Below are 24,963 nucleotides of genomic sequence, written 5' to 3'. Positions count from 1 at the left end.
AAAATAAAATACATACAATATTTACATAACTCGTTAAAAAAAAAAAAAAAATCTGCGAAGGAATTATAAAAAGCGGCGGGAAGATCTGAAACAAAGACTCCTCATTCTTTTTTTTTTCTGGTTCACGATGTTTCGCGACCAGGTGAGAGTGCTGGCCGGTTGGTTTAAGGGCTGGAATGAGTGCGAGCAGACGGTGGCGCTGCTGTCGCTGCTGAAGCAAGTGAGCAGGACGCAGGCGCGATTCCTGCAGCTCTGTCTCGAGCACTCTCTTGCGGACTGCACCGAGCTGCAGGTGCTGGAGTTAGAAGCGAACAACCCCGGTGAGTATATCAATAATAATAATAATAATAATAATAATACTGTATTAAGGTGCGTTCATGCAATACCAGTACAACTCTGGTGGTTACCCCACACTGATATGAACCACTGGGTCCCCGAGTGGTTCATCTGGTAGAAGCACAGCCGCGTGGTGCACAGGGTGAGGCACGCAGGGCAGGTTCGCATCCTGGCTGTGCGAAGAAGGCCGGTCTTCACTGGGGACTCCGAAGGAAGCGTCCCATTGGCTCTGGTGTTCCAGTGGGTTAGGGAGGCAAAACCAACAGGGACTGTTTCTCCTCATCGCGCTACAGCGAACCCTGCTGGCCAGGCACACAGTGAGCTGTGTGGAAAATGAAGCTGGCTCGGTCGTGGGATCAGAGGACTCCCATTGAATCTTCAGGTCTCCCGAGCCGTGTAGGGAATCGCAGCGGTGAGGGGGATAAGCATTCCAAATCGGGGGGGGGGGGGGGGGGGGGGGGGGGGGGGGGGTATATTTGGACACATAAAATCACGAGACTGTTAATGAATACCAGACTGCGCAACACTCGAGGGATATTGGTGACTTCACAAGGGACATGATTAACACCAGGTTCAACAACAAAAGATCACTGCATTGGCCAAGGTGCGCCTGGAACGACAGTGATTGCACAAAACCACCACATATTCAGTGTTAGATTATTTTGCGTTGTGACATTGCAGTACTCTACAGCCTTTGCCTTTTTTTGGAGTCACCAGTCACATACACACATAGACCCATCAGTAGTTGCCTGTAGTTGGCCTTTGGTTTTCCAGTGGCAGAAACAGTGTGGAAGGATACTTAAAATGGATTAGTATTAGCTCTGTTAGCTACACAATGTCATTCCCTTATTATTTACACACTGCAAATATTAGTTCTTTCTTTTTCCCTAATCCCAGGCCGAACCCCAACTTGAACTTTTAATTCCTCACCATTGTTTCTGTAACATTAAAACTCTTCCTCGACCTTAACTTAATAGTTATGTTATTACTGGGGAAAAAAACAAGATAATTAGACTAGTTCATAGTGGAGTATTTCATGAGAGAGGAATTGTTTTAGATTGCAATTCAGTTACGCTATTGGAAGCACATGTGCTGTACCTCCCAACGCATTCCAGTCGCCCTTTACATCCATGGTTTGACACCTGGAGTCCCCTTTATCCAGCGGTAGCCTAGGAGAGAATAGTTTAACCTTTCAAATTTCACACCTGATGCGACTGCGACCCATAATGTATGTACTGTTAACACAGACTATCACACAGATGTACATCAAGCACTTTATTTAATGTACATTGAAAAAAAAATGCTTTAATTTCACGTTACGCTCATTTGCATTTTACAATCTGACCAGCAAAGAAATCTTAAGAAAATGCAGAGTTAAAGGATTATAATGTAGCGTTATTGTTTTCAGGACATTGTGGCATGTTTGCGGTCCTTCTTGTAATACAGTAGAATGTACTGTCTGTACTGTGTGTTGTAGTATCCCATTGAACCGTGTGTGTTGTGCAGTAGATCAGAACTTCAATTAACTGTCTGTATGCACTACTTCCTAACCAGATCAGAGGCTTTCAGTTGCAGAACCCCGAAGGAAACCTTGCTTCAGTTTATAATGTGCATTTAGATTTTGGTTTCCATGCATTTTTAATTCCAGCTGTTCATACAAGCTGCTGGCAATGTGAGGGGTTGCGGCTGGGAGTTCTGGAGAGGTAGTCTGCTGTACTCATGAATGACTGACTTTATTCTGCAGGTTTTTCTGTCTGATGATCGAGTCTGCTCACGTACAGTACAGTCTGCTGTGGTGTTCTGTGTGAGCTGCTGCTGCTGCTGCTGCTGCTGTTGTTGTTGTTTGTTTGTTTTCTGGCAACGTGGCTTTTCCAAATAACAAGCAGCCATTGAGACTAGGAAGTCAGAGTTTCCACACCTCTTTTCCGGATCCTGTGTAGTGCATTTGTTTAAATTACAAAAGCGAATGAGTAAACAAGTCAGCTGTTTAACATTTCAATCAGGACCATCGTCATTTCCGTTAGTTCATCTCCCTCCCAAAACCTCATGAGATACAAACTCATCTACTGATGTCTCTGGCACAGCAGTTCTGAGTGAAGGGGTCATAATATACATTTGCATACAAGACACAACCTCAAGTGTGAACAGACCCATAGGGAAATGTGAACAGACGCAAAGGGTTAAGGATGTAGATCGGTCTCCTGTGGTTCTGGCCCATACCTGGTAACGTCTCTTGTGCTTCTGTCATGTCTGACAATTGCAATGTGTGTTTGGGACAGTAAAACCGTTCATGTCCCTTTAATTGGCATGGTCCTTAACTACACATGCATAGGAATCCTACATGCAGAACAGAGTGCATTTGGATGTGCAGGAGAGCTCATACCATTTTTACATAGATCTGGAAAACGGTCTCTTCAGTTCAGTGCATTCTAATTGGGTTGTACCTGAAGAAAGACATGCTTCTCTCTCTCTCTCTCACACACACACACACACACACACAACAAGTAATAACTGCCGTTATGTGGGATTTTCATTCACTTCTATAAAGTGTAGATTTGAGATTTCAAGTTCCGCATGGTAATAAATGGCTGCAATTTCAAAATATGGCACCTAAACTAAACATTTCAGAAATAGAAGTTTCCTTTAACACCAACTTTAAGGACCCTTTAGGTCTGACAGGTTGATTTTTAAAAAAGAAAAAAAAGCAAACCGCTTTAGTACTGTGCACACACATCATGTTTCTCACCAGTTAACACACTTACACTTATCAATTGATCCACACAGACACCAAAACAGCAATTTTATTTTCCTCCCTTCACTCAGCTGTTTTTAAGATGTTACTCGCCATTCTATAAAGAAAGAAAACTTGTCTCTTTCGTGTGTCTAAATATTTAATTTCACCCACACATGAGCAAACAGTTTATTTCTGGCCCATGAATCTGTTGAAGAGGCAGACACAGAGCCTGTGGAATGGGAACAGAATTACAGCCAACAGTCTGTGAGTGTGTAAAAAAAGAGATGCTGTGTGTCGCCCTGTTCTCCCGTTTGCCTTCATAAACAAAAAAACTCTGAGTATGCACTCTATCGCATTCTGAAAAAAAAAAAACATATTTTAGAAGTCTGGAACAGAGTGTCTGTATATCATTATAACCACTCACAGTTTGGCACTGTGCAGAATGAGTTTCTTACTGAGCACATGGTAGCATGAGGCTGTTGAAACACTGCAGAGCTGTTGACTCAGAGGAGGTCTGACTTGCGGAGCAGCTTGCTTGGAAAGGGGGCAGAGAGTTGTGGTTAAGACTGCGCCCGTGGGCAGTATACTCTGGTTCTAAGGGCTGGGAGAGGCTCAGTGTTTACCGAGGGAGAGAACAGAGTCCCCACTCCCCCCAACTGCCTTGTATTTCAGCACAGAGCTCACAGCCTGACAGCTGGCCTGCCTCACTCACACTGCTACAAGCCTTCCTTCCAGCTCAGGACTGCACGCACACTACAAAAAAATACCCTGATATATAGTCCAGCTTTAAACCTACCACCATTCTTCTAAACTGCAGTATTCTTCCAAGCCTGCTGTGCACTTAGAAAGTAGAGTTGTTTATATTTTTTTTGTAGTGGGAATCAGTCCTGCTAACAGAGGATGTGGTCACAGTAGAAGAACTATGAACCAGTGCACACACAAGCAAAAGGTCCTCATAATCTGAGATTAGAAAATGCAACCTTGAAAGGACGGTAGGAGGCTAGGAGTGTGTGATAAAAGCTTGAAGAATGGGGTTATCGAGCAGTGCATAAGGGTCCATGTTTTGAATGGGGTGCCACAAATGAAGTTTGAACACACCACCTAGGCCTGCACCTGTATGAATGATAATGAGTTGAAATGTCTTTCAGTCCCACAATGTGTCCTGCATTGCAGAGTCCCTGTTGCACACAGAGGAGCCTGTGGGTGTGGCTCTCCTGGAATAGCTCAGCTGGGACGGGTGCAGCCCTTCCAGTACAGCTCCATCATTATTCTCTTTTTTTTTCTGAATGAACTGCACTGGCTGTCGTGGTTGAGTGTGGATTTCTCCACTCGCAGTCATGTCTCCATGCAGGGTGTAGGGGAGGGTTTGACACGGATTCGCAGCTCCAACCCTTTGTTGCAACTCTTTTCCCTTTTTTTTTGTTTTTGCTGGCCGCTGTCCAGGCTGTAATAGAATGGGAATGCCTTCCAGCAGATGTATTTTCCCCCTGGGAATTGACGACATCACTTTCCATTGCCTGATGTTCCCCACAGCAGCCATGGAGCTCCTTCGGGCTGGGGTTGCCTATCGCATGTACACTACTTGGTTGAGGGTGTAGTGTAGCTCACCTCAAAGTTACTCTCTCTTATTGATTTCCCATGAATGTGTTGCTATTGCATGGGATTTTAGCACTTTTTTGTTTTTCTTTATTGTTGTTATATCTTTGTTTGTTTTTGTTGGAATAATATTTTGACTTAAAATATACAGCACAAGCCTTCACAGTGAACAAGTCCTTTGGTTAAACTGTCCTGCTGCTGTTTATTAAGCTCTATCGGAGTAGGTGTGGTAATTGAGCCTTGAGTTGCGTTAGGTTTGGACTTTGTAGTTTGGACAGACTAGATTCTACCACCCGCCGTGCTGTTTACCTGGCTGGTCCCCATCATCGAATAATCGCATCAGTAGAACAAGGTGACATCATTGGCTCAGGGCTTCAGTAGAACAAGGTGACACCAAGGTCATTAAGGTAAATAGTCTTGGTGCCAGTGAATTCAGTGCTTTAGCACAATAAAGGACAGTGGCTCATGGTAGAGTCAGGCACAAAAAGGTAATCTGTAATTACCTTGTAGCTCTGTAAGCTGATGAGAGCAAGAACACCTCAATCCTTACCTGTATACCCCCTGCCAATTAGTCCTAGGCTTCTGTCAATCAAAGACTTCCAGTTGTGCTTAATTGCACAGCGTTTGTTTTGCAGTGTGGATTCCACTGCTGTCTACTGGGGGTAAGCTGATAACACCTAACTTATTTCACTTGTCACCTGAGAGAACAGATTCGTGCCCAGGACTCCAGAGGTGGAAAGGATTGAGAGGCAAGTGATTTAGCTGGTGTCGTTTCTATCTTCGGGGGGGGTAAGGAAACCCCAAGCAAAGTCGATTTCACTGTAGTGTCGTTTCTATTCCAGGGCTCGGGGGGGGGGGGGGGGGTTTAAAAACTAAAAAAAAAAAAAAAAAAAAAAGCCTTTCTGTGAACTGTCTCAACCTTTCCTAGAAAGTAAATCGGTTAACAAAGGAAGAAGTTCATTGAAGTGAATCAGTTTTCATGTTTGTTTTTGTTTTTGTTTTTTTTTTTTTTTTTCTTTTTTTTTTTTTTTTTTTTTTTTTTTTTGGGAGAGAGGGTTAAAGTGCTCTTCCAGATTGGAAAAAAAGAATCATTCTTTTTGCAAAAGGGAAGACAGTAAGTGAAACGGGCCCAGCCATTTCCTTAAATAGAGGTCTGGGGTTTTCAGGCAGGCTGACTGATACTTGCATTCCACACATACTAGCAGTAAGGGCTGTGATATTCTGAGCCATACTAATAGCTGTGGCCTCTTAAAGCCAACAGATAGACCTAAAAAAGCCTTTCTGCAATCTTTGCCGATGTTTACCTGTATTTGCTGTCTCCCGACGCTGGCTTGTGCGTGAGTGATGGAAAAATCAGAGACTGTTGAGGCAAGAAGACTTCATTGAAGTGAATCAGTTTCCAGGGCTTTATTCTCATGTTTACCAAAATTGTTTTTTTGAAACAAAGTATTTTGGAATCTGTTGTGATGTTAGTAGTGTTGGCGGGGCTATAAGCTCTCTCTCACCATGGTAACAAGAGGCTGAGAGGTTCAGCTGCCAGCAGATCCTTGTTCCCTATTGGCTGAGAAAAGAGAGTGAGACAGATGGCAGGATGGTTAAAAACAGAAACAAGCGAGAGAGAGTCTTTAACTTGCTGTGTTCGGTTTTGGTTAGCAAAAATGATTACTTAAAATGGTGGTTTAAATCCTGAACTGTGTGTTTGTCTGTGCAGTGCGTTTCCCTCAGCCTGGAATCGGTACCCCCTTCTTCAGGTGAGCGGCTCAGGTCAGCAGTGGGGTGGCGGGGGCTGTGGAAGGAAGTGTTTGTTATCGTTGGGGCTGGGTGATCTCAAAGACAAAGTATTTGTCTAACCAGTGCCGTTGGGATGCTGTGCAGTAAGTCGGAAACTGTGCATTCTTCAGCCGGACTTGTGGTATGCCAGCACATTCCAAAGCTCTGAGCTGGAGCTGAGAGTCGGAGGGATGGCTGGGGGAGCTCCGTGCAGAATGGCTCCACAATGCCCTGTTCTCCCCACTTTCCTCTGTGGTTTTACATCATGGATTCTCCCACTGTACAACAGTGCTGCTGTCCTGGGATATCTATGGTACAATTCAAGCGTAAATCTACAGTGTGTTTGTGTGCTGGATTTAGCTAAGGAAGCATAAATGTATGCAATACATGGAGTGAGTATGGGTCAGTATTTATCAGGTCTATAACAAACATATTGTATCATTCAAGCGAATTGAACGGAATCTATTTGCATTTAACCCTGCATATATACCTTGACCTTATTCCAACTATACATTCATCTGTCAAGTCAAACCTGAGACTCCAAGGCTATTTCTGTTTTTTCTGGTTTCTTCCCTTTCCCTCTCATTTGCCCAATTAAATCACAAAAAAAGCTCCGAATTGGGGGGGAGGGGGGTTGACATCAAAGGCACAGACTGATCTAACAGCAGCAGGAGCACATGAAGAGAGCAAGAGATACAAAGAGGCTGGTGAATTTCCAGGGAAGGTCATGATTTGAAAGATGTGTTCCGTATGAAACAATGTGTAATTCACTTTCGGATTCTGGGGTTCATTACACCTCTGACCCTGCACACTCACTCACTCCCATTCTGGTGCAGCCTGTGTACCTCTCCTCCTGCAGGGCTGTGCTTTCTGGTACTTCATTATAAACAAGCACTCATCTCCCCTGCTCTATTTCTGGGTCTGTGTGTTGTGGAAAGGGTGTTTTTAGAACAGGAATCACGTGTCTGCTAAATGCAGAGTATCTACTCCAAGGCTTGTGTGTGGTGATTTCCAGTTTGCAGAATACCATTGAAACAAATCCTGTTAAACTTCATGTTTTAAACAATCACTTTTTAATGCCAGGTGGCTCCATGCCTGTAAGAGGGCACTTCAGTTCAGTTCAGTACAGTACAGTACCACTCTTTATACCCTTTTGGGTGCTGTCATAGTCACTAGTGATTCACAACAGCAGCCTAACCCAATATGTTTTGGTTAGCGGTGCATATTGTCGTCATGTGACTCTGCAGAGAGCACAGTAATCAATGCCAAGGTGAGCCATTATTAATATATCTGTACACCGAGCTCCTGTAGTTAATACTTGTTTATTTACAGTATACATTACTGTAATGTCATAATATAAGCCCTGTCCACACAGCTACTCCATCACCATTAATAAACGTGATCTATTAAACATTATGATCTAACAAGAGACTACTGGTTCTACAAAAAACAAGTTACTAACTAACCGTTTTTTTTTTTTTTTTAAGAACCACCTCTAAATCAAAAGTCAAATTGTTTGGTTTTACATTGTTGTACAGATCCTGGGTAAGAGAAACAGCACCTGCTCAGCTTCATAAAGACTCCCTTAGCAATGCTGATTTGAGTCCAAGAAGGAGGGTGGTGAATGTGAAGCACTGTTCACCTTTGTGGCCGTGGATTCCGATGAGTCACTTTGTCAGTTGAGGCGAGCGCACTGCAGAGAATTCTGCTCGTTTTCAGCAGTAAAGCCCGTCTCTAATCACCTCACAGAGAGGCTCGGAGCTGCTCACACTTTCCACTCGACTGCTCAACAGCAATGTGGGTCTCTGTTACACTCGGCTAAGAGAGGCAAGGCAGGAAAACAGAGAGTCTGCGGGACAGGAAGTGAGGGAGGGAGGGAGAGAGAGAGCACGTTGTGTGTCCATGCAGAACTGCTGATCATTGGTGTAAGGGAGGGAGAGAAGGAGAGAGAAAGCACTGTATGTCCCTGCCTCTCTGCTGCTTCCAGAAGCAGGAGGGAGGGAGGGCAGGCAGGCAGGATGGAGGCCAAGTCAAATTGATGGCTCTAATTTTAGGAGCAGGGTGTCACTGTAGGTCACGAGGGCTTTATTACTGGCTAAATGCAGCAGAACCCGAGTCCTGAGCAGAGGCTTGATTAAGGAAATCACATGATTCGGTCCTAAAATGCTGAGGCTCTCTTAAGGTGACCACAGTAGTCTTTTCTTTTACTCTTTTCAATTGTTTCTTTCTCAAACATAGATAACTCAAAGAATGAAAATCCTGACTTCAGCACTTGGTAAAATACCCCCATTCCCGATTTCATTCATTAGATTCAAAACACCCTTGTATAAAAACTAGCCTATCAGGTCATGTAGAGCATTCCAAGCTAAGCAGTGCTTCATCCATAACTTTAAACACTCAACGATGGGATCTTTACCAATATCAGAAGAAAGTAACCCCCTGAAGACAGTGCTATTAAACGGCTGCCTATTTTATGCAGTAGTATGAGCTTCAGCTTCCGTGACATTATCATTATATGAAATAGAAAACCTCTCAATTGCGGATTTTGTTCTCTAAATGTCACATAGTACCCGGCATTATCACTGTTCCAGCGGGTTGCGCCTCTTTTTCTTCCTGGCACTGTATGTCTTGTGGATTAATAACCCCGCGGGTTTCGTTCAGATTGTATTCAGGACAGTCACAGTGTTCCCTTTGCCTATTTGCCTGAATGTTCAGACTTGCCTCACAGTTCAATACTCTGCAGTTATTCCTCACGGAGCTGGAATATCTGCTGTTTATCCCAGACATGATGATGTGTGCATAGCGGGAATATGGCTGCTTCTAAAATGGCAAAAGGAGAGAGAGTAATCTCATTTCAACGAGAGTCCCAACCTGTTTAATGATGCCACTATACTAACAGCGCTTGAAGAACCATTCTGCCAGGTTCACTTGACATCCAGTTCACTTTGGCAGAGGTGAGGGGTGCAATAACACTGTCCAGGGTAGGGGTACAATAACACACTCCGGGGCTTCAAATGGGGTCCAGCATCCATAGGCCTGGACCGTTTAACAGCACTTTGCTTCACCTTGTGCCAAAGAACACCCCAGGTGTGCAGATATTGAACCAGGTCTCAACACCCTTGTGTGTCTTCTTGCTTTCCCATTTCCTTTTTGGTTTTGGGAAATGTAATTTCCCAATTACAATAACAATCACAATACCAAATACGCCACAAAAAAAACATTGTGTACAGCAGGCGAAGTGTTTGTCCTATTTTACTGTACGTTATACAGAAATTCACTCAGTAATCCCTGAAACTTGTTCAGACCCCCTAGCCCGTTACAGAGTCTCTATTTGTGTGAGTGCAGTAAAGACACAGTGTGGTGCCGTGACCTGCTGTTATCTATAACCCTTGCAGAGCCTTGTTGGAATGAGGGTTCCTGTCAAATAGGCGACTATAGTTATCTATAGACCTGCGCCCAGAGTCTGAACTTGCTGCTTTACTTAGCTTCTAACATTTTTAAAAAGAAATAAGATGATGACTCCTCCATTCCTTACCCTGTTCACCATGTGTGGAAGCATCTATATAAATAGTCTACACACTCTACTGTTTTTTAAAAGCACTACTAACGCAATGTCTTATTTGCAGCCAGTATTTCGAATTCTTTCTGAACCAGCTGCTGTTCAGCGTCTGTCTGCAGTTCGAAAGGATTGTGTGAAATGTAGATACACAGAGTAAATCATACAAGATTTTCTTTGGTCACATACAAGGTTCATTAAAACTGGTTCCTCCCTCCCCTCAAGTATTACAGTTAGTCCCATCAAAACAGTGTCTTGTCAAGACATCCGTTTCTAAATAGTGATCCTGAGACCTCTGACACATGCTCTGTATTGAGTAGATGCAGGGTTATTATTGAGGACTGTCTGTAGCAGAGTGTTCCTTTGGAACAGTGTATAATACAACCATAGCTTCCCCTCCGTGCTGTTAGCTAAGGAGCCTGACGTTCTGCTTTTTTATAGTTGACTTGCCGTACAAGTCTTTTTCTACTATAACCGTCCCTGCTCTTTTTCTGAACCGTTAATTTGGTGTTTTAGTCTTATACCTTTTAATGTTAACATTAAAAAAAAAAAAAAATGTTTAGAGTCAAAGACCATGTATTATTTTTTTTTTTAAAAAGCGCCACTTATAATAACCTCTATGCTGAATCCTGTGCAGATGTTTCTCACCTCTCCCCTGAATGGCATGTTTAACTGTGGCTCTCTCTCACTGTGTGCTGTCACTGACCCTGTGCCTCTCCCTCCCTGTTGCAGTTCTGATCAGCCAGTGGCAGGGCGAACCCAAGGAGCGGGTCCTTTCTCTGATGCTGACCCATCTGCCGCTGCTGCAGCCGGGCAACATCGAGGCCAAGGGGGAGTACATGCAGCTGCTGCCCAAGATCCTGGCGCACTCCATCGAGCACGGGCGCCACCTGGAGGAGAGCCGGCAGCTGCTGTCCTACGCATTGATACACCCGGCTACGTCTCTGGAGGACCGGACAGCGCTGGCGCTGTGGCTGAACCACCTGGAGGAGCGTGCTGCCGCGCGGGCGGACTCTCTGGAGCGCGCCCAGACCCCTCACCACCTCTTCCCTCACCACCAGCGGCGCGGCTCAGACGACAGGCTGAACGGCTGGCAGAACCCCCGGGACTCGGGCTTTGGCGGGGGCAGCTGGCATCAGCAGGGGTGTGAGAACGGGCACCTCTCCCTCTACCCCTCCACCTCCGTGCCATCCACTATCAATGCCCTTGGCACTGCCAGCAGCACCAACACCAGTGAGTGAGGGTCTCCTGTTAAACGTGTGACACGCTGTACTGTTTACAAGGGTAATAGCATGTTAATCATGTAACATGTTGTACTGTTTACAGGGTTGAAGGCATAACCAAACATTTATCACTTATAGTTTGAGTTAGAGTTGAATTTATTGCAGTAGATTGATCTTAGAAAATCATATGCTGCACTGGTAAAGTATGCAGTCCAGGAACCTGCTGTTACAAAGTCACAACACTACTGTAAAAGCTGATAAAAGTACTTGGTTTCCTCTCCCCTTTCCCTTCCTGTGATACAGGTAAGAGAACTTTACTTTGCCACATGTTAGTTGTTTTAGGCAGCATGCCCTACAAGTTTAAATCCCAGGTAATGTCCTATTGCCTGTAACTCAAAGTGTTTGTAGCTTTAACTCAGAAGTTATTTAAAGTCTGAGTAAAAAGCTTTTGACAGAGGGCTGCCAAAAACAGTTCTGTTTTGTTCATAAGTAAAGGCTGGTAAAACAGTGTTGTGGCTCTGTAAATAAACACTGGTTTCACCTGCACTTGGGAAAGGTAAGAACATGATTTTGTAAGCCTTGGTTTTTGCTCCTTTAAGAAAGGCTGCACAATATGAACAGTATACAGTACAGAACAGAAGAGCCTGCCTCCTTCATTAGCCTTGATTTCCCCCTCCTTTTTCTTTATTTTATATTTCCGTCCTAACACCTAACATCTGGGACACTGCCTTTGCGTTTAGGACCTGGCACCAAACCAGCGCACTGGCACTGGCACTGGCACTGGCACTGCAATGAAACTGCACAATTGGACTATATGTGAGAGCTTTCTGAGCTAAGGCTGTAAGAAAGTCGTTTTGGCTAATGCCTTCAACATCAGTGGAGGTTGCTAAGCACATAGTGGCTGCCACAGTTTCCTACCTGCTGACCTTTCTTCAAAACTGTACTTGTCACAATGCCGCTCAGAGCTAGAACTCAGGTCTACATTTTCAGTCTGTTTCCCAGCCAGCTGAGCCCCACATGTCCCTTCCCATGTATGGTGTTACTTGAGGAGACGGTCTGTATTTACGGAAAATGGGTAATATTTAGGGTCTGGAGCTTGTAATGTTATCTGGGACCTATTTTAGACTGGCTGTGAAAAACTATACATAGCACTAACCTAACTAAGCCATTCACTGCCTCCTATTGAAAAGAAAGAAACTGACCTTAGCAGTGTATTAGATTAAAATACGGTGGGGGGTGACCCAGAAACATGATTTAATTGCAGTATTCCAGACATTTTTAATTGATCATTGCTGGTTTTTAATGGCATCTGCACACACTAGGTTTGTTTTCACACAATCACACATTCGTAACAAAGACATGTTTTTTAAGTGAACATGGACTGCTCAGAGTTGTCCTTAGACTTCTTATGAAGGAAACTGAGCTCTCCACTTGTTGTGTTATAATTCCCCCCCCCCCCCCATACCAGGTGTGTCTAATGAGCTAATCCAGCTCTTTTTAGTGAATGAGCACCTGTCACTGCCACGGCTGGAGTAGGGCTGCTAGAAAACACTTTGCAGTGCCGGTGGGCAGTCTCGCTGAGCGACGGCGCTTTTGTTTGTGTCTTGCAGTCCTGCCCGGCGGGCACAGCGGCCAACATAGCCCCCTCAAGCGTTCGGTGTCCCTCACCCCCCCGATGAGCGCGCCAGAGCGGCAGCCCCTCGGACACGGCTGGCTGTCCCAGGAGGACCTGCACTCGCGAGTCCCCGTCCCCGACCATGCCCCCCTGTCCCCCCAGAGCAGTGTGGCGTCCTCGGGCAGCGGGGGCAGCGAGCACTTGGACGAGGGCCCGCACGTGACTGGCACGGCACACTGCACCACATTCCACGAGGAGGGCAGCGGCATGAGGGGTGAGCTCACTAGAGAGAGAGAAGACGTAGCGCATTGTTCTTGTAGTTTTAATAAGAAGATATTTGTTGGTAGTTTAACTGAAGTAAATATGGCTTAAGAAAAATAGTTTTGACTGCTGCAGAGTAAAGAATACAGTTCAGACTCTTGTTGGGCTCCGTATTCATAGTTGGATGAAATATTAGGACGTCACCACTACCAGCTTTCTATAAGTAAATCAGATTTCTCAATGTTCAGATACTGCTGCCTGTCTGTTTTCTTTTTCAACTTTTCCTGTCGCTTTCTTTTAAACGCTTGTCCTTGTAGGGAAGCAGGCTGTTGGGTTTTCTTCTCTTTTTACCTATGAATAACGTGTGTAGTCTTGTGCAGTAATGTGCGTGTGACTGTGCTTGCAGACGTGCCAGCCTGGCTGAAGAGCCTCCGTCTCCACAAGTACGCAGCTCTCTTCTCAACCATGACCTACGATGAGATGATGTCACTGACAGAGAGGCAGTTGGAATCGCAGGTGAGTTCCTTGGCATGTTGGAAGCTGGAAGAGAAGGCTTAAGGCACAACACTGTCTTCATCATCCTTACCAGAGATCTCAGTGCTCAGCTATGCAAGAGTCTCTTTCCCCGCCTCTCCTTCCCTTGCCTTCCGTCCCCCTTCCTTTCCCCTCACTTCCACTGACTCACTCCTCATGCAGAAAGTGACAGAAAGGAGCTGGACACAAGATTGTCATCAGCAGCTTCCGTGCCGAGTGCTCGGTGCTCCGCTCTGCACCCTTTCCCTTGTTGTTTCACTGTCTGTAATTCTCTCTGCAGAACGTCACCAAAGGAGCGCGGCACAAGATCGTCATCAGCATCCAGAAGCTGAAAGAGCGGCATATGGTGCTGCGGTCCCTGGAGAAGGTCAGTCAGTCTGTCAGTCAGTCTGTCAGTCAGTCTGTCAGTCTGTCAGTCAGTCTGTCTGTCAGTCAGTCTGTCAGTCTGTCAGTCTGTCTGTCTGTCAGTCTGTCTGTCTGTCAGTCTGTCAGTCTGTCAGTCAGTCTGTCAGTCAGTCTGTCAGTCTGTTAGTCTGTCAGTCAGTCTGTCAGTCTGTCAGTCAGTCAGTCAGTCAGTCAGTCGGTCGGTCTGGCACAGGGACAGGCAGGGGCCATGTGTCGGAGCAGTGCACAATAAAGGGAGGCATTTTAAAGGGACACATTTAGGGAAAGGCTTTACAACAGGTGGCATTGTGAGATTAACTAAGGTTTGGAGCAAGGATGTTTGTGTGGAGAATTAATTTTTTGTAGTGTACGTTACTATAGTATTCTGTAGGGTCACTGGTATATAACGTCTATTTAAAGAAGAAAACAAGTCACAAATGCTAGGGAAATACCATTGTTTAAAATGCAATCAGTTTTCAAAGACTCGATTTATGTGATGTATATAAGATAAACTTTTGTAGCAGTAAGGTCAAAGGTTTCAACAGAAAGTCTATATCCAAGTGTGGGTAAAGAGAGGATGATTCGTTTTCCTGTGGGTCTGAATAATCTGATAAGATTAAACAAAGAATTTCTTCCATGGGTTCTCCTCGTCACTGGCTCCCATGCTTTTTTGCCTGTGGCAGGACGTCCTGGAGGGGGGCGGGCTTCGTGCCCCTCTGCAGGAGCTGCACCAGATGATCCTAACGCCCATCAAGGCCTACAGCGGAGAGGATTTGGAACAGCGGCCCATGTCAGGCTCCGAGGGGAAGGGCAGTGCCCTGTCATCGCAGCTGGGAGGGGGTGAGGGGGAGTCGGGGGGCATGCTCATCTCAGAAGGGGATCTACCTGCACAGTTCACACGAGTCATGGGAAAAGGTAATTATTTGTCTCTCTGTTTTGTTTTTTAATGAACATTTTAAATAGGTTTAACCAAGGTTGCCTTGTAGAAGTTATTGACTGCTGTGTTGCATTGTAAAATCATAGCAAAGTGTAGTAAAGCAATGTTAAAGCATAGAGGAAGCAAGGCAGATCGCATGTATGTGTATAGTTAAAGCATGCTATAGCACAGCATTACAAATACTTGAGGAGTAGTGTGGTTATAAGGCCAGATACCTGAGAGTGTGTGTCTGGGTTCACTCTGGTCTCTTTTCTCTTCCAGTCTGCACTCAGCTCCTCGTCTCCAGAGCCGATGAAGAGAACATCAGCTCATACCTGCAGCTCATAGACAGGTGTTTAATCCACGAGGTAATCGCACTCCCATCACAGACCCAGGGCCTTGCCACTAATACTTACAGAGAGAAGCTTTCGTTATTGCAGTCAGAACCTGTCCTAGAAGACCACCCTGGGTTCTGGATGAATTTGCCTTCCTAAAGCAGGTGGGCTTCTAGAACAGGTCTGAATTAAACATTTAAAAACAAACAAACAAGAAAGCTGATGAAAATGTAGCACACATTTCTAAAACGAATCAAACAAATGGTCTTGGTGAAGCACACACTCTGATCTCCCTCTCTCTCTCTCTCTCTCTCTTTCGCTGTCTGTTTCTCTCCCTGACAGGCCTTCACAGAGACACAGAAGAAGCGCCTGTTGTCATGGAAACAGCAGGTGCAGAAGCTTTTCAGGTCATTACCACGGAAATCCCTCTTGGACATAGCAGGGTATCGGCAGCAGAGGAGGTATCATTAACATAAAATCACAGTTTGTTACAATAAAGCCAGCGCCTGTGTTGAAGTTTCCATTGTATTGTATGGAGCAGAAGGATGGAGAATCTTCCTTGTGAAATGGATTGCTCTCGATACCTGGTGGAGCCCTGAGTGAAGGTTTCTGAGCAGAGTGCACAATAGCACCTCAGAACATGCTGCCCAGCCCAGATGAGAACGATCACAACCACACCTGATAATCTGTGCCTGCCTCCCAGACCTGCTGTCTATTTCCACTGGCTGGAAGTGTGGCTATTATCCCTTACTGTTCACAGATACACTTTGGGTTGAGTACAAAACATGACACTGTGCACCATATTTTCAAAGCATTTACACCAGTCTTTAATTAACTCCTGTTTTTTGAAATAGGTGAAAACACCTGTTCATTTTATAAAACTAGAACACCCCAGGTGTTTTGTTTCTCATTTTGTTACATTAACATTTTTTTTCCTTCAAGAAATAGGAATTAATTAAAACATGGAATAAATCCTTTGTCTTACCTTTCACAGTGTGGCTGATCTCCATGTTATTTCTTGTGTCTGTGTTTCAGCCGTGGCTTCAATCAGTCCAACTCCCTGCCAACAGCGGGCTGCGTGGGGGGAGGGGTGATGTCGCGGCGGAGCCCACGCCAGTTCCAGGTGCCATCGCGCAGCCTGTCCGGAGCTAGGCTTAGCTTTCTGGGAACCAGCAGCATCCTGGGGGCGTCCCAGCGCAGCCCTGCCAGCACTCTTAGCGGGCACAAGCAGGGCAGGCAGGTAGGCAGGCACCTCACGCACAGAGACTCTGAGTATTAGAAGCGTACTGCTTCAGTTCATCGGATACACCTCTTTTTGTCTCTTTTTAACAGTTCTGAAGTTTGCACAGGACCAGAATCTTAGTAAACCTGAGAGAGGGCACAACTGGAGTATTACTGTTTGGGTGATTGCTGGCTTTGGGGAGAAAGGAAAAGGCAGACTAAGGGAGAGAAAATGTGAACAAGAGAGCGGGTGGGTTAGATCTGACAGGAGTGAGGGAGAGAAAGTGAAGGAAACGGGGAGAGAGATGATGAAAGGGAGGCGAATGAGAGTGAGAGGCTGAGTCAGTGAGAACAGTACACAGGCATTTCCTGTTTTCCCTGGCCCAGCGTGCGGGAGGGCCTGAAAGGGTTGAAAGAGGGAGAGCTAGAGAGAGAGAGAAACCTGGATAGAGAGAGGGAGAGCTAGAGACCGATTTTAATACTGTATGTGTTTCGTGACATTTAATAAATGTTTCCCCTAATAGCACTCTGGAATATGCTTGATGAATGTGTTTGGAAGCGAGTTGGAAATACAATATATTTATATTTATAAATGTAGAATATTTACAAATCATATGAATCAGCACATTTCCATTAGCCTGACATTTCAACTATTACATATAATCACACTGCTGAAGACTTCGCCATCTATGGGATCAGTCAGTGCTATAGAACAAATGCTGCTTGGAAACAAAGGGAACGCAAGTTCTCTTCAAACTAGGAACTTTGGAACCTCTTGGAATGAACATTCTATTCTGACATAGTCATGACATCATGCACAAATAATAACAGGTTTACTGCGCTGTGTTTACTTTTCTTTCTACACAGCTGAAGAAGGGCTTTTGTCTGAAACATCCTTAAATAAATGATTTTTTAATCATTTAAACCTTTTGTGTACATGTAAAAAAAAAAATATATATATATCATTCTTTCATTTTTTTCATTCTTGTACGCTGCAGTTATACCTCCATTCAAACCTATATATCACACACACACACAGTGCTGAGAGGTCATGAAAGGTCTGCTTGTGACTGTGTTCTTGTGTCTTCTCAGGGCCTGTGGTTTGCCAACCCTGGAGGCAGCAACAGCATGCCCAGCCGGACTCACAGCTCGGTGCAGCGCACACGCTCGCTGCCCGTCCACACCACGCCACACAACATGCTCCTGTTCCAGCAGGCTGGTATGAACAAACATTGTGTGTGTATGTATGTATGTATGTATGTATGTATGTGTGTATGTATGTATGTAGGTATGTGGGAAATGCATTTTCCCAGGTGCCTGTATACAATATATATCTGAGGGCTACTCTTTCCAAAACAGCAAAAAAAAATGAATGTGCAAAAGGATGAAAGGAAACTGCAGGGTGAACCCGACACCAACACTGCTGCTGCTGCCTCGGCCTCCTGCTCCCACAATAGCTGCCTTTGTGCTGCAACAGCTCTGGCTTTCTCCCTCCCTTTCTCTCTCTCTCTCTTCCTCTATCTTCAACCGTCTCCCCCTGCATCCCTCCATCCCCACTGAACTCTCTCCCTCCATCCTCTTCCCTTTCTCACCCTCTCTCTATCTTTTGCCGATCCCAGGCTGCTTGTGCACAGTGGCGGCTGTTAAGGGCTAGCTCAAGCCCAGGGTATGCACTCCTGAAGCCTGCCCCAGACTCCTCTCCTTCCCCGCTTCTCTGACGCTGGGCAGATTAATGGATTGATTAAGACACAGACATCACTGGGGGGGATTTAGGACCTGTAAATAGCAATATGACTGCCAGCGAGTGCTTAATTCAGCTCTCCTTCCCCAGAAGAGATTTTAGAAGCCCAGTCTGTGTTGACTCAGCTAAAGTCAAGCCCAGTGAATGTGATTGGGGGGGGGGGTTATTGGTTCAAATCAGAGTTTATCCAAAACTATGTGCACACTACCTCTGATCCACTGTAGTGAAATCTAAGAGATTGTGTTTCTTCCAGAGTTCCAGGTGCCAGTGACAGAACCAGATATCAACAATCGCCTGGAATCCTTGTGCCTGAGCATGACGGAGCATGCATTGGGAGGTGATGAATATAATCAAAGAGATTCGAGTGGATTCTAGCAAAGTGGCACGGGGTAAGGGATGCTGGACAGGTGCATCCCATTCCCCTAACCTTGTAAAGAGCTAGATGTTCTATGCTAGTTTGATAAGCAGAAGTGCAGTATGTGACAATTGTGCTATTGCAAGGTGAAATTATTAGAAAGCATGAAAAAAAAAAAAACAGAAACTATGCGTGGAATAGCCTGTGACAAAAATAAATGCAAGAACTTGCACATTTACACTATTTTATTTGCCTTTTCTTGTTCATATGAAATCAGTAAACCACTGCAGAAAGAGAATAACGTTTAAAAAACAAACAGAAGGATACAGGTAATAAGTCTGCCTGTGCCTGTGTGTTTTGTATCTTTTTTTTTTTTTTTTTTGGTAGTTTTGAATAAAGTCTGTATTTGAGTGTCAGTAACAGGAGACAGTGTCCTCTCAGTTTCCGGCCTCACGGGCTGACAAGCTGGGCTTTGTGAGTGTAGGCCGTTAGCAAACACCCCGGAGAGGGGCCTGGGAGCCACGCTGTGGTGTGCTGAGGAATGCGCCAGTCCGCTCGGGGCATCCACAGACTGGGCAGTGTTTGAGTGCCATCTGTGTGCTCGGCCTCCAGAACACTCCACAGCTGTGGCCAAAAGCTTTGCATCACCCTATAGAAGTAACTCATTTTGCTTCATAAAATTGAATGAAACCAGCTGAATAATGTTACATTAACATATTGAATTACATACTGCTTTGTAGTTTTCCATATACTTAGCGACGAAAAACTGACAAAAATTGAAGTGTGACATTTTGAAATCTAACAGGAAATACTGTGCTACTATTATGGCTTCTGGTAGAGTTTTGCAATATAATGTTGTAGTTTCTATGATTACATGATGTTAAATAAAAGATCTCAATTATGTTCATATAGTTTTTATTTATTATTATTTATTATTATTATTATTATTATTATTATTATTATTATTATTATTATTATTTCTTAATCCTAAAATACAAAACTTTTGGCCATAGCTGTAGAACCACACAGGCAACACCTGCCTCTCCAGCCTCCCTGCTTTCACAATCATTATATCAGAGACACTCCCTCTGCTGATGCAGCCACAGACCTTTACAGAGCGAGGGTGCCCATGTAATATATACTGTAGTTTTATTCTACAGCACAGTAGTGACCAGCACTATGTAACTTTTCTGTTTTGGTGTGCCAATTATCATATCCCCCCCAGTAATTTACCTTTAAGGAATTGTAGGTTGTTAGGTATTAGTTAAATGAATTCAGAACAAAACAATGTGGTTCAATGCGTACATTTACCTTGTTTAGGCGATTGTAGAGTATCAATCAATAGCAATCTGTGTCATTTAATATTGAACCTGTCATGATCAAACTTACTAAAACTCATTTCTATTTTCTAAGTGATTTATTTATCTCACTTCTTGTTTCACATTCCTTAGGAATGAGTCGCTTTCTCAGTGAATTGTGGGATTGTAGTTCTGGGCAAGTGGTTAAACTCAATGAGGAAATACATATCCCGGTTTCCACAGCAGTGGCTCTTGAGTTAGGGTTAAGGAAAGGTCACCTTTACGTGATGAATCAGTTGCATTTGCAATTAGACATGCTTGAAACTGCATGTGTCCGACTGCAATGATATTAAACGCTGCTGTTTTTTTTGTTTTTTGTTTGCAGATGGTGTTGACCGGACATCGACCATCTGAGGCCATAGAGAGAGGAGGGCCAGGGAGACAGTGCTGGCCGCGAGTCATAGGGGAGAGGTAACCCAGGGGTCAAGAAGGGTCACCTGCCCGCCGTCATTCTCACCTGGACAGCCAACAAAGCAGCGTTCACCACTTACTGGCTCCTTGTTTGTTATTCTCCATTTTTATTCTCCTCAATTCGTAAGCAATTTTTTTTTTATAAAACAAGTTAACAAGCACCAGGTTTTTCAGAAGATATCGGAAAAGGCCCCCCCCACCTCAAGACTTCAAGATATCCATGGAAACTGCGAGCTGCTCCAGTGGAGCAGTCATCTCGTAACTTACAAATTAGAATGGTGGGGGGGTACCAAACAGGAAGCCGTGAACCTGTGTGACCAATTGCTGAGTGAGAAAGAGTAGACACAAGTCAATTCACAGGAGAGAGCAAGTCCTCCAAAATCAAGCAATGAAACAACCTAACTAGCATGTCTTTTGGATAAAGAATAAGACAGTGGGAGAAACAGTGCTTTGTATAGATAGGAAAAGCAAATATATAATTATTGTTTACATAAAAATGCCAATATTAAGGGTACAGAAACATTTATAAAAGTTCAGGTATGAATGTTATTCTTCTATTTTTTAGGGTTTTTTTGGACAGTGTTATTGTAAATGCTTATTGTTTTATCATTTTCTTACAGTAGTTATTAGCTGATGCTTTTTGTGTTTGTTTTGTTGTTTCCAGCCAGCAGCAAAGCTGTGTGAAAATAATGTTGTTGTTTATTTGTAACAGCTCAAGGGTTGGGCTGAAAGAATAAGGGATTTGCTAGGTGTCTGAAAGAGGAAGGGAATTGTGATGAAAAGAAGAGGCGAGAGTGAGGGGGGATGATGATGATGCGGTTATTTAGTTTCCATAAAGCTGGGTCCTGTGTGCTTGTTTCGGTTAAATTCTTCACTTTTAGCCGCACTGATGTGGTTCAGAGCTGGCCAGAGTCGGTTGTCTGTAGTGGTGTGACCCGCGGTTAATTATCTGAAGGGTTGAATATTAGCGGTAAGCGAGCCCTGTGTTTGCTCCGCTGTGTTTTTCAAGCTCACTTGTGCACATGTGTTTAAACTGCAGCCATCTGCTCAGAGGATGAACTGCGGTGGTTGAGAAGAGGGTGAGAGAGGGATGTAGAGGAGGAAGAAAGTTGAAGAGAAAAAAAGGCAGGCAGGTCTAATGAAGGTGTAATGAGAAGGAGGTAGAGTAAGTTTCAGTATTATTGAATTGAACACCCCTTGAGAAGGGGATCATGCTATAGAATCCTACCTATAATGCCTGTGTTTCCATTAGGCACTGAAAATCACAAACTCGTCCCTCTATGTGCTGCTGTTTCTAGTCAGTGCTTGGGACAGCGTTGCTTAGCTTTAAACTCATTCTTCTGGAGAAGAAGTGACCTCTGTGTGTCTTTGTTTTCCCTGGGAGTATTCCAAATGTTTGTGATAGAAATCTGGGATTCTCCCATACGAGTTGTCAAGCAGAAACAAGGCCTTAGTGAGTCAAATCCAGTAGACTGCAGGGGCCAGTTTTTTTTTTTTTTTTTTTTTTTTTCTGGACTTGAAATGAAGTCCAGTTCCAAGTGCCAAAAGTATTAAAATACTCTTGAGTTTCAAATGTACGACTAGGGGTGAAGTTACCCTGGTATGCAGGGTCATTCAGAGGTCAGGGATAATACTGCCTGTAGAATATTCTTAAAGTAAGGTGGGAGTTTTATTTCTGTGTAACCCCATGATATAAATTAAATCTCCTTTATCTTTCCTGCAGCTCCCTGAACAGCTGTAATCACCCCTGAGGCCTCTGCATGTCACATTGGCCCTCTGTAATGACATTGATGATACAGCAGGGGGCGCTCAGTATTAACATAGGCAGCTGTGAATGTGCTGTTAATCCTGATTTGGGAATAACCCTGTGTTGTTCAGAGTGATACTGAAGGTTTGGACACTAAAGCAGTGCCTTGTATGTGCACCAGAAAGCTATGCAGATTGTTTTCACAACTTGGTTGAATCAGAATCCAGTACTGGAATGGACTGCAGTGAACTCAGTGGGGTTGGAATTGGCTTTCATGAAGTGAAGTACAGTTCAGTGCCTGGAAATGCATGGCTGTGCAAAGCAAAATACTGGTATGACTGGTGACACTATAACACAGGTGGTGTTAATGACGCTGAAATTACACACTAGCAACACTGCTACAAATGTAATGAGTGGCTTCCAAAACTAACGAATTACACAAGCAATTAAACAGTAACACAACTGGACCAGTGTTATTAATGCCACTTAGTGTAAACTGTTTCTGAAAAACTCAGACAAGACACACCGAAATTGAGGAGAAGTCCTAAAAACTATTTTCAGATTCAAATTATTATTTATTTCTTTTTTCGATTGCTGTTGCAGAGGTAGCTGTTACATTCGTTTGATGTATTATTTAAGATACTCTTTGTATTAACTTGCTATGGCTGGTGTCCATAAGTGCATCTCAGATATTAGCATAGTTATGTTTTTTTATTTTTCATTTTGAAATATAATCTCTTATATTAAAGTTATAGGATGAGAAAAATTTATTTGGGATTGTTGGTCTATCTTGAGATTCGGATGAGAGCAGCCACTGTGTTTCAATAAAGCACAAGAAGCAAGGGGAGGGCTCTTGCCACTGATCAGCTTAGCAGGGTCCCAGCGTCCGGGCGGGGTGCTGTATCTAAGTGCAGGCAGCACAGAGCATTGTTGCATTTATTCCACCTGTAATCTGGAAACCAGCCGTTAGGCTGTATAGCTTACTCAACAGTAGCCTATAAGTAACCTAAAGTTATTCTAGGCTATTCCAGAAAGTATACAACATTCAATTGACCAAATGTGCTTTTAAAATGTTTTACTAATTATATATCAAGGGTAGTATCTCAAAAGAGCATCATTACTTAGTTTATTTTTTTGTATTTTGAGACACAGCATGCCATTTTGATTGCTAATGTCTGTATACTATACTGTGCCAAAACTTTGATATGCAAATACGGTAAAAGTACAGCTAGCGCTTGTCGTGCAAACTACAAATACTGTAAGCAAGCAAGATGGTGTGCAAACGCCAAAAAGGAATATTTCTCACATACAGCCCTCCGTACACGTACATAGGTAATATGTGTATCTGTGTGTGCCACTTGTGATGACGTTAGGTCCATTACAATCACTGCAATTACAATCACTACAATCACATCCAGGTGTGACCTCAGTATCTTAGTGCAATAGCAGTACACTGCCTGCTCCACGGTCCTGCACCCCCAGACCACCCCCTCCTGGCAAAAAATAAATACATGTAACACCTGGCATCTTGGTGGTGTTATTTACCAAGCATATTTATCCAGTGTGCCACGGTATAGCTAAGGGCTCACAGGAAATAAAATAAAGAAATACTGGGAATACTCAGTTTGCAGGATCTGTACTTATAGAACATTGTATATTTTTATTCAACTGATACCATAGTTTATTACTTGTCTGATCACTACAGTTTGAAATACTACACTTCATGCTAAGGAGAAATAGTTGATTAAATACAGAGTCTGATTATAGAAGGATGTGCAGAAATGGTTGTGATTTCCTGCAGTTTAACTTTGTGTGTTCCCCCCGGGCTGTCTCTTCAGGGCCTGTATTGACTGCAGGTTTAGAACAATTTGAAAAAAAAGCATTATTTATATAAAATGCATGCATAAATCTGTGAAGTCAGATATTTAGAATAACAAACGGCAGTGCCTTTTTCTTTTGTACTCATGCATCTACACCAAATGTAAAATTATTTTATATGGAGTTATAAAAGAATATACAGAGGAAGCAAAATAGTGACGATGATAATAATAATAGTAAAAACAAAAGTACAAGATAAGAAATATTTAATAACATTTATAAACCTTTGCTGGTGATTTTGTGTTATGTAAAGCTAGGTGAAACAGAAGCCCTTATGTCAACTGACTGGTGCGGTCAGCTCATCATGTTACCCTGTATTTGCTTCTAATGCCAGTATGAAGAGTCATGTGCATCTCTGTAATGAGGGGAGGGTGTGTATGTGTGTGTGTGTCTGTAAATTGGAGGTCTAACATACTGCATAGTGCTTTTGACTTGTGTCACAATATGTATTGTGTGCTGAATCAATGCACAATCATGCGTATGCATGGGTATCTGTGTGCTTGTGTTTCTATTCGTTTATCTTTATGTTTATGTGTGGGGTCTATGTTACACCCACAGGTAACGGGAAAAGTATTCAAATAAAAAAAAAAAGGTTTGATGAAAAATGTCGCAGGCTGCCTCATTTCAAAATCTTCCTGAATGTGCTGAGGTGTGTAGGGAATGTCTTGGGCAATGCCGACAACGGTTCGGGTTACGCTTGCTTTTGACGTGTTTTTCAGAAGAAACAGGCAATGGAAGTTACAGCATGCTTCCACCGGGTGTCGCTATATAAGCATCCCTGGCAAAACCTGAACAATAAGCAAGGCAGGGATTCCACCACACTGAAGATTTAGACACAGTTAATCACTCTAAAAAAAACACCTTTGTAATATTGTCTAGTTTGTGTATCATTGTTTTCAATAATAATAAATGCAACTGGACATTAAAAATGTTTTCACCTGCATGAATATTTTTTAAGGCTTATTAGCACCACGTGCTGGATCTCTAAGGGA

At 43.7% G+C, this 24,963-nt stretch overlaps 1 protein-coding gene across 5 annotated transcripts; it reads left to right on the top strand.

Annotated features, from left to right (window-relative positions):
• The first annotated feature begins 53 nt into the window (after positions 1-53).
• LOC121329938 (protein Smaug homolog 1-like) lies at positions 54-24,576 on the top strand. Of its 5 annotated transcripts, none has more exons than XM_041276031.1 (12): positions 54-320; positions 10,725-11,225; positions 12,826-13,104; positions 13,498-13,607; positions 13,906-13,992; positions 14,693-14,924; positions 15,208-15,293; positions 15,603-15,721; positions 16,296-16,500; positions 17,574-17,700; positions 18,476-18,559; positions 20,261-24,576. In XM_041276031.1, the coding sequence occupies exons 1-12, from the start codon at positions 128-130 to the stop codon at positions 20,287-20,289; spliced, it is 2,052 nt and encodes a 683-aa protein (XP_041131965.1). In that variant the 5' UTR covers positions 54-127; the 3' UTR covers positions 20,290-24,576. The 5 variants fall into 5 exon arrangements, with proteins under 5 accessions (XP_041131965.1, XP_041131964.1, XP_041131968.1 ...); XM_041276030.1 differs by having other exon boundaries at positions 18,476-18,611; XM_041276034.1 differs by lacking the exon at positions 12,826-13,104.
• The last annotated feature ends 387 nt before the right edge of the window (positions 24,577-24,963 follow it).

This window comes from Polyodon spathula, chromosome 17 (genome assembly GCF_017654505.1).
Source record: "Polyodon spathula isolate WHYD16114869_AA chromosome 17, ASM1765450v1, whole genome shotgun sequence".
Classification (NCBI taxonomy): domain Eukaryota; kingdom Metazoa; phylum Chordata; class Actinopteri; order Acipenseriformes; family Polyodontidae; genus Polyodon; species Polyodon spathula.
The sequence above is the reverse complement of the archived record's forward strand: the minus strand, read 5'-3'. Positions and strand labels throughout refer to the sequence as shown.

Bases quoted from the DNA above. Each gene is read 5' to 3' on its own strand.
- LOC121329938 (XM_041276030.1), top strand. From the start codon at position 128: ATGTTTCGCGACCAGGTGAGAGTGCTGGCCGGTTGGTTTAAGGGCTGG. The intron at 11,226-12,825 runs GTGAGTGAGGGT...TGTGTCTTGCAG, and splicing joins TGCCAGCAGCACCAACACCA to TCCTGCCCGGCGGGCACAGC. The intron at 14,925-15,207 runs GTAATTATTTGT...TTTCTCTTCCAG, and splicing joins CACACGAGTCATGGGAAAAG to TCTGCACTCAGCTCCTCGTC.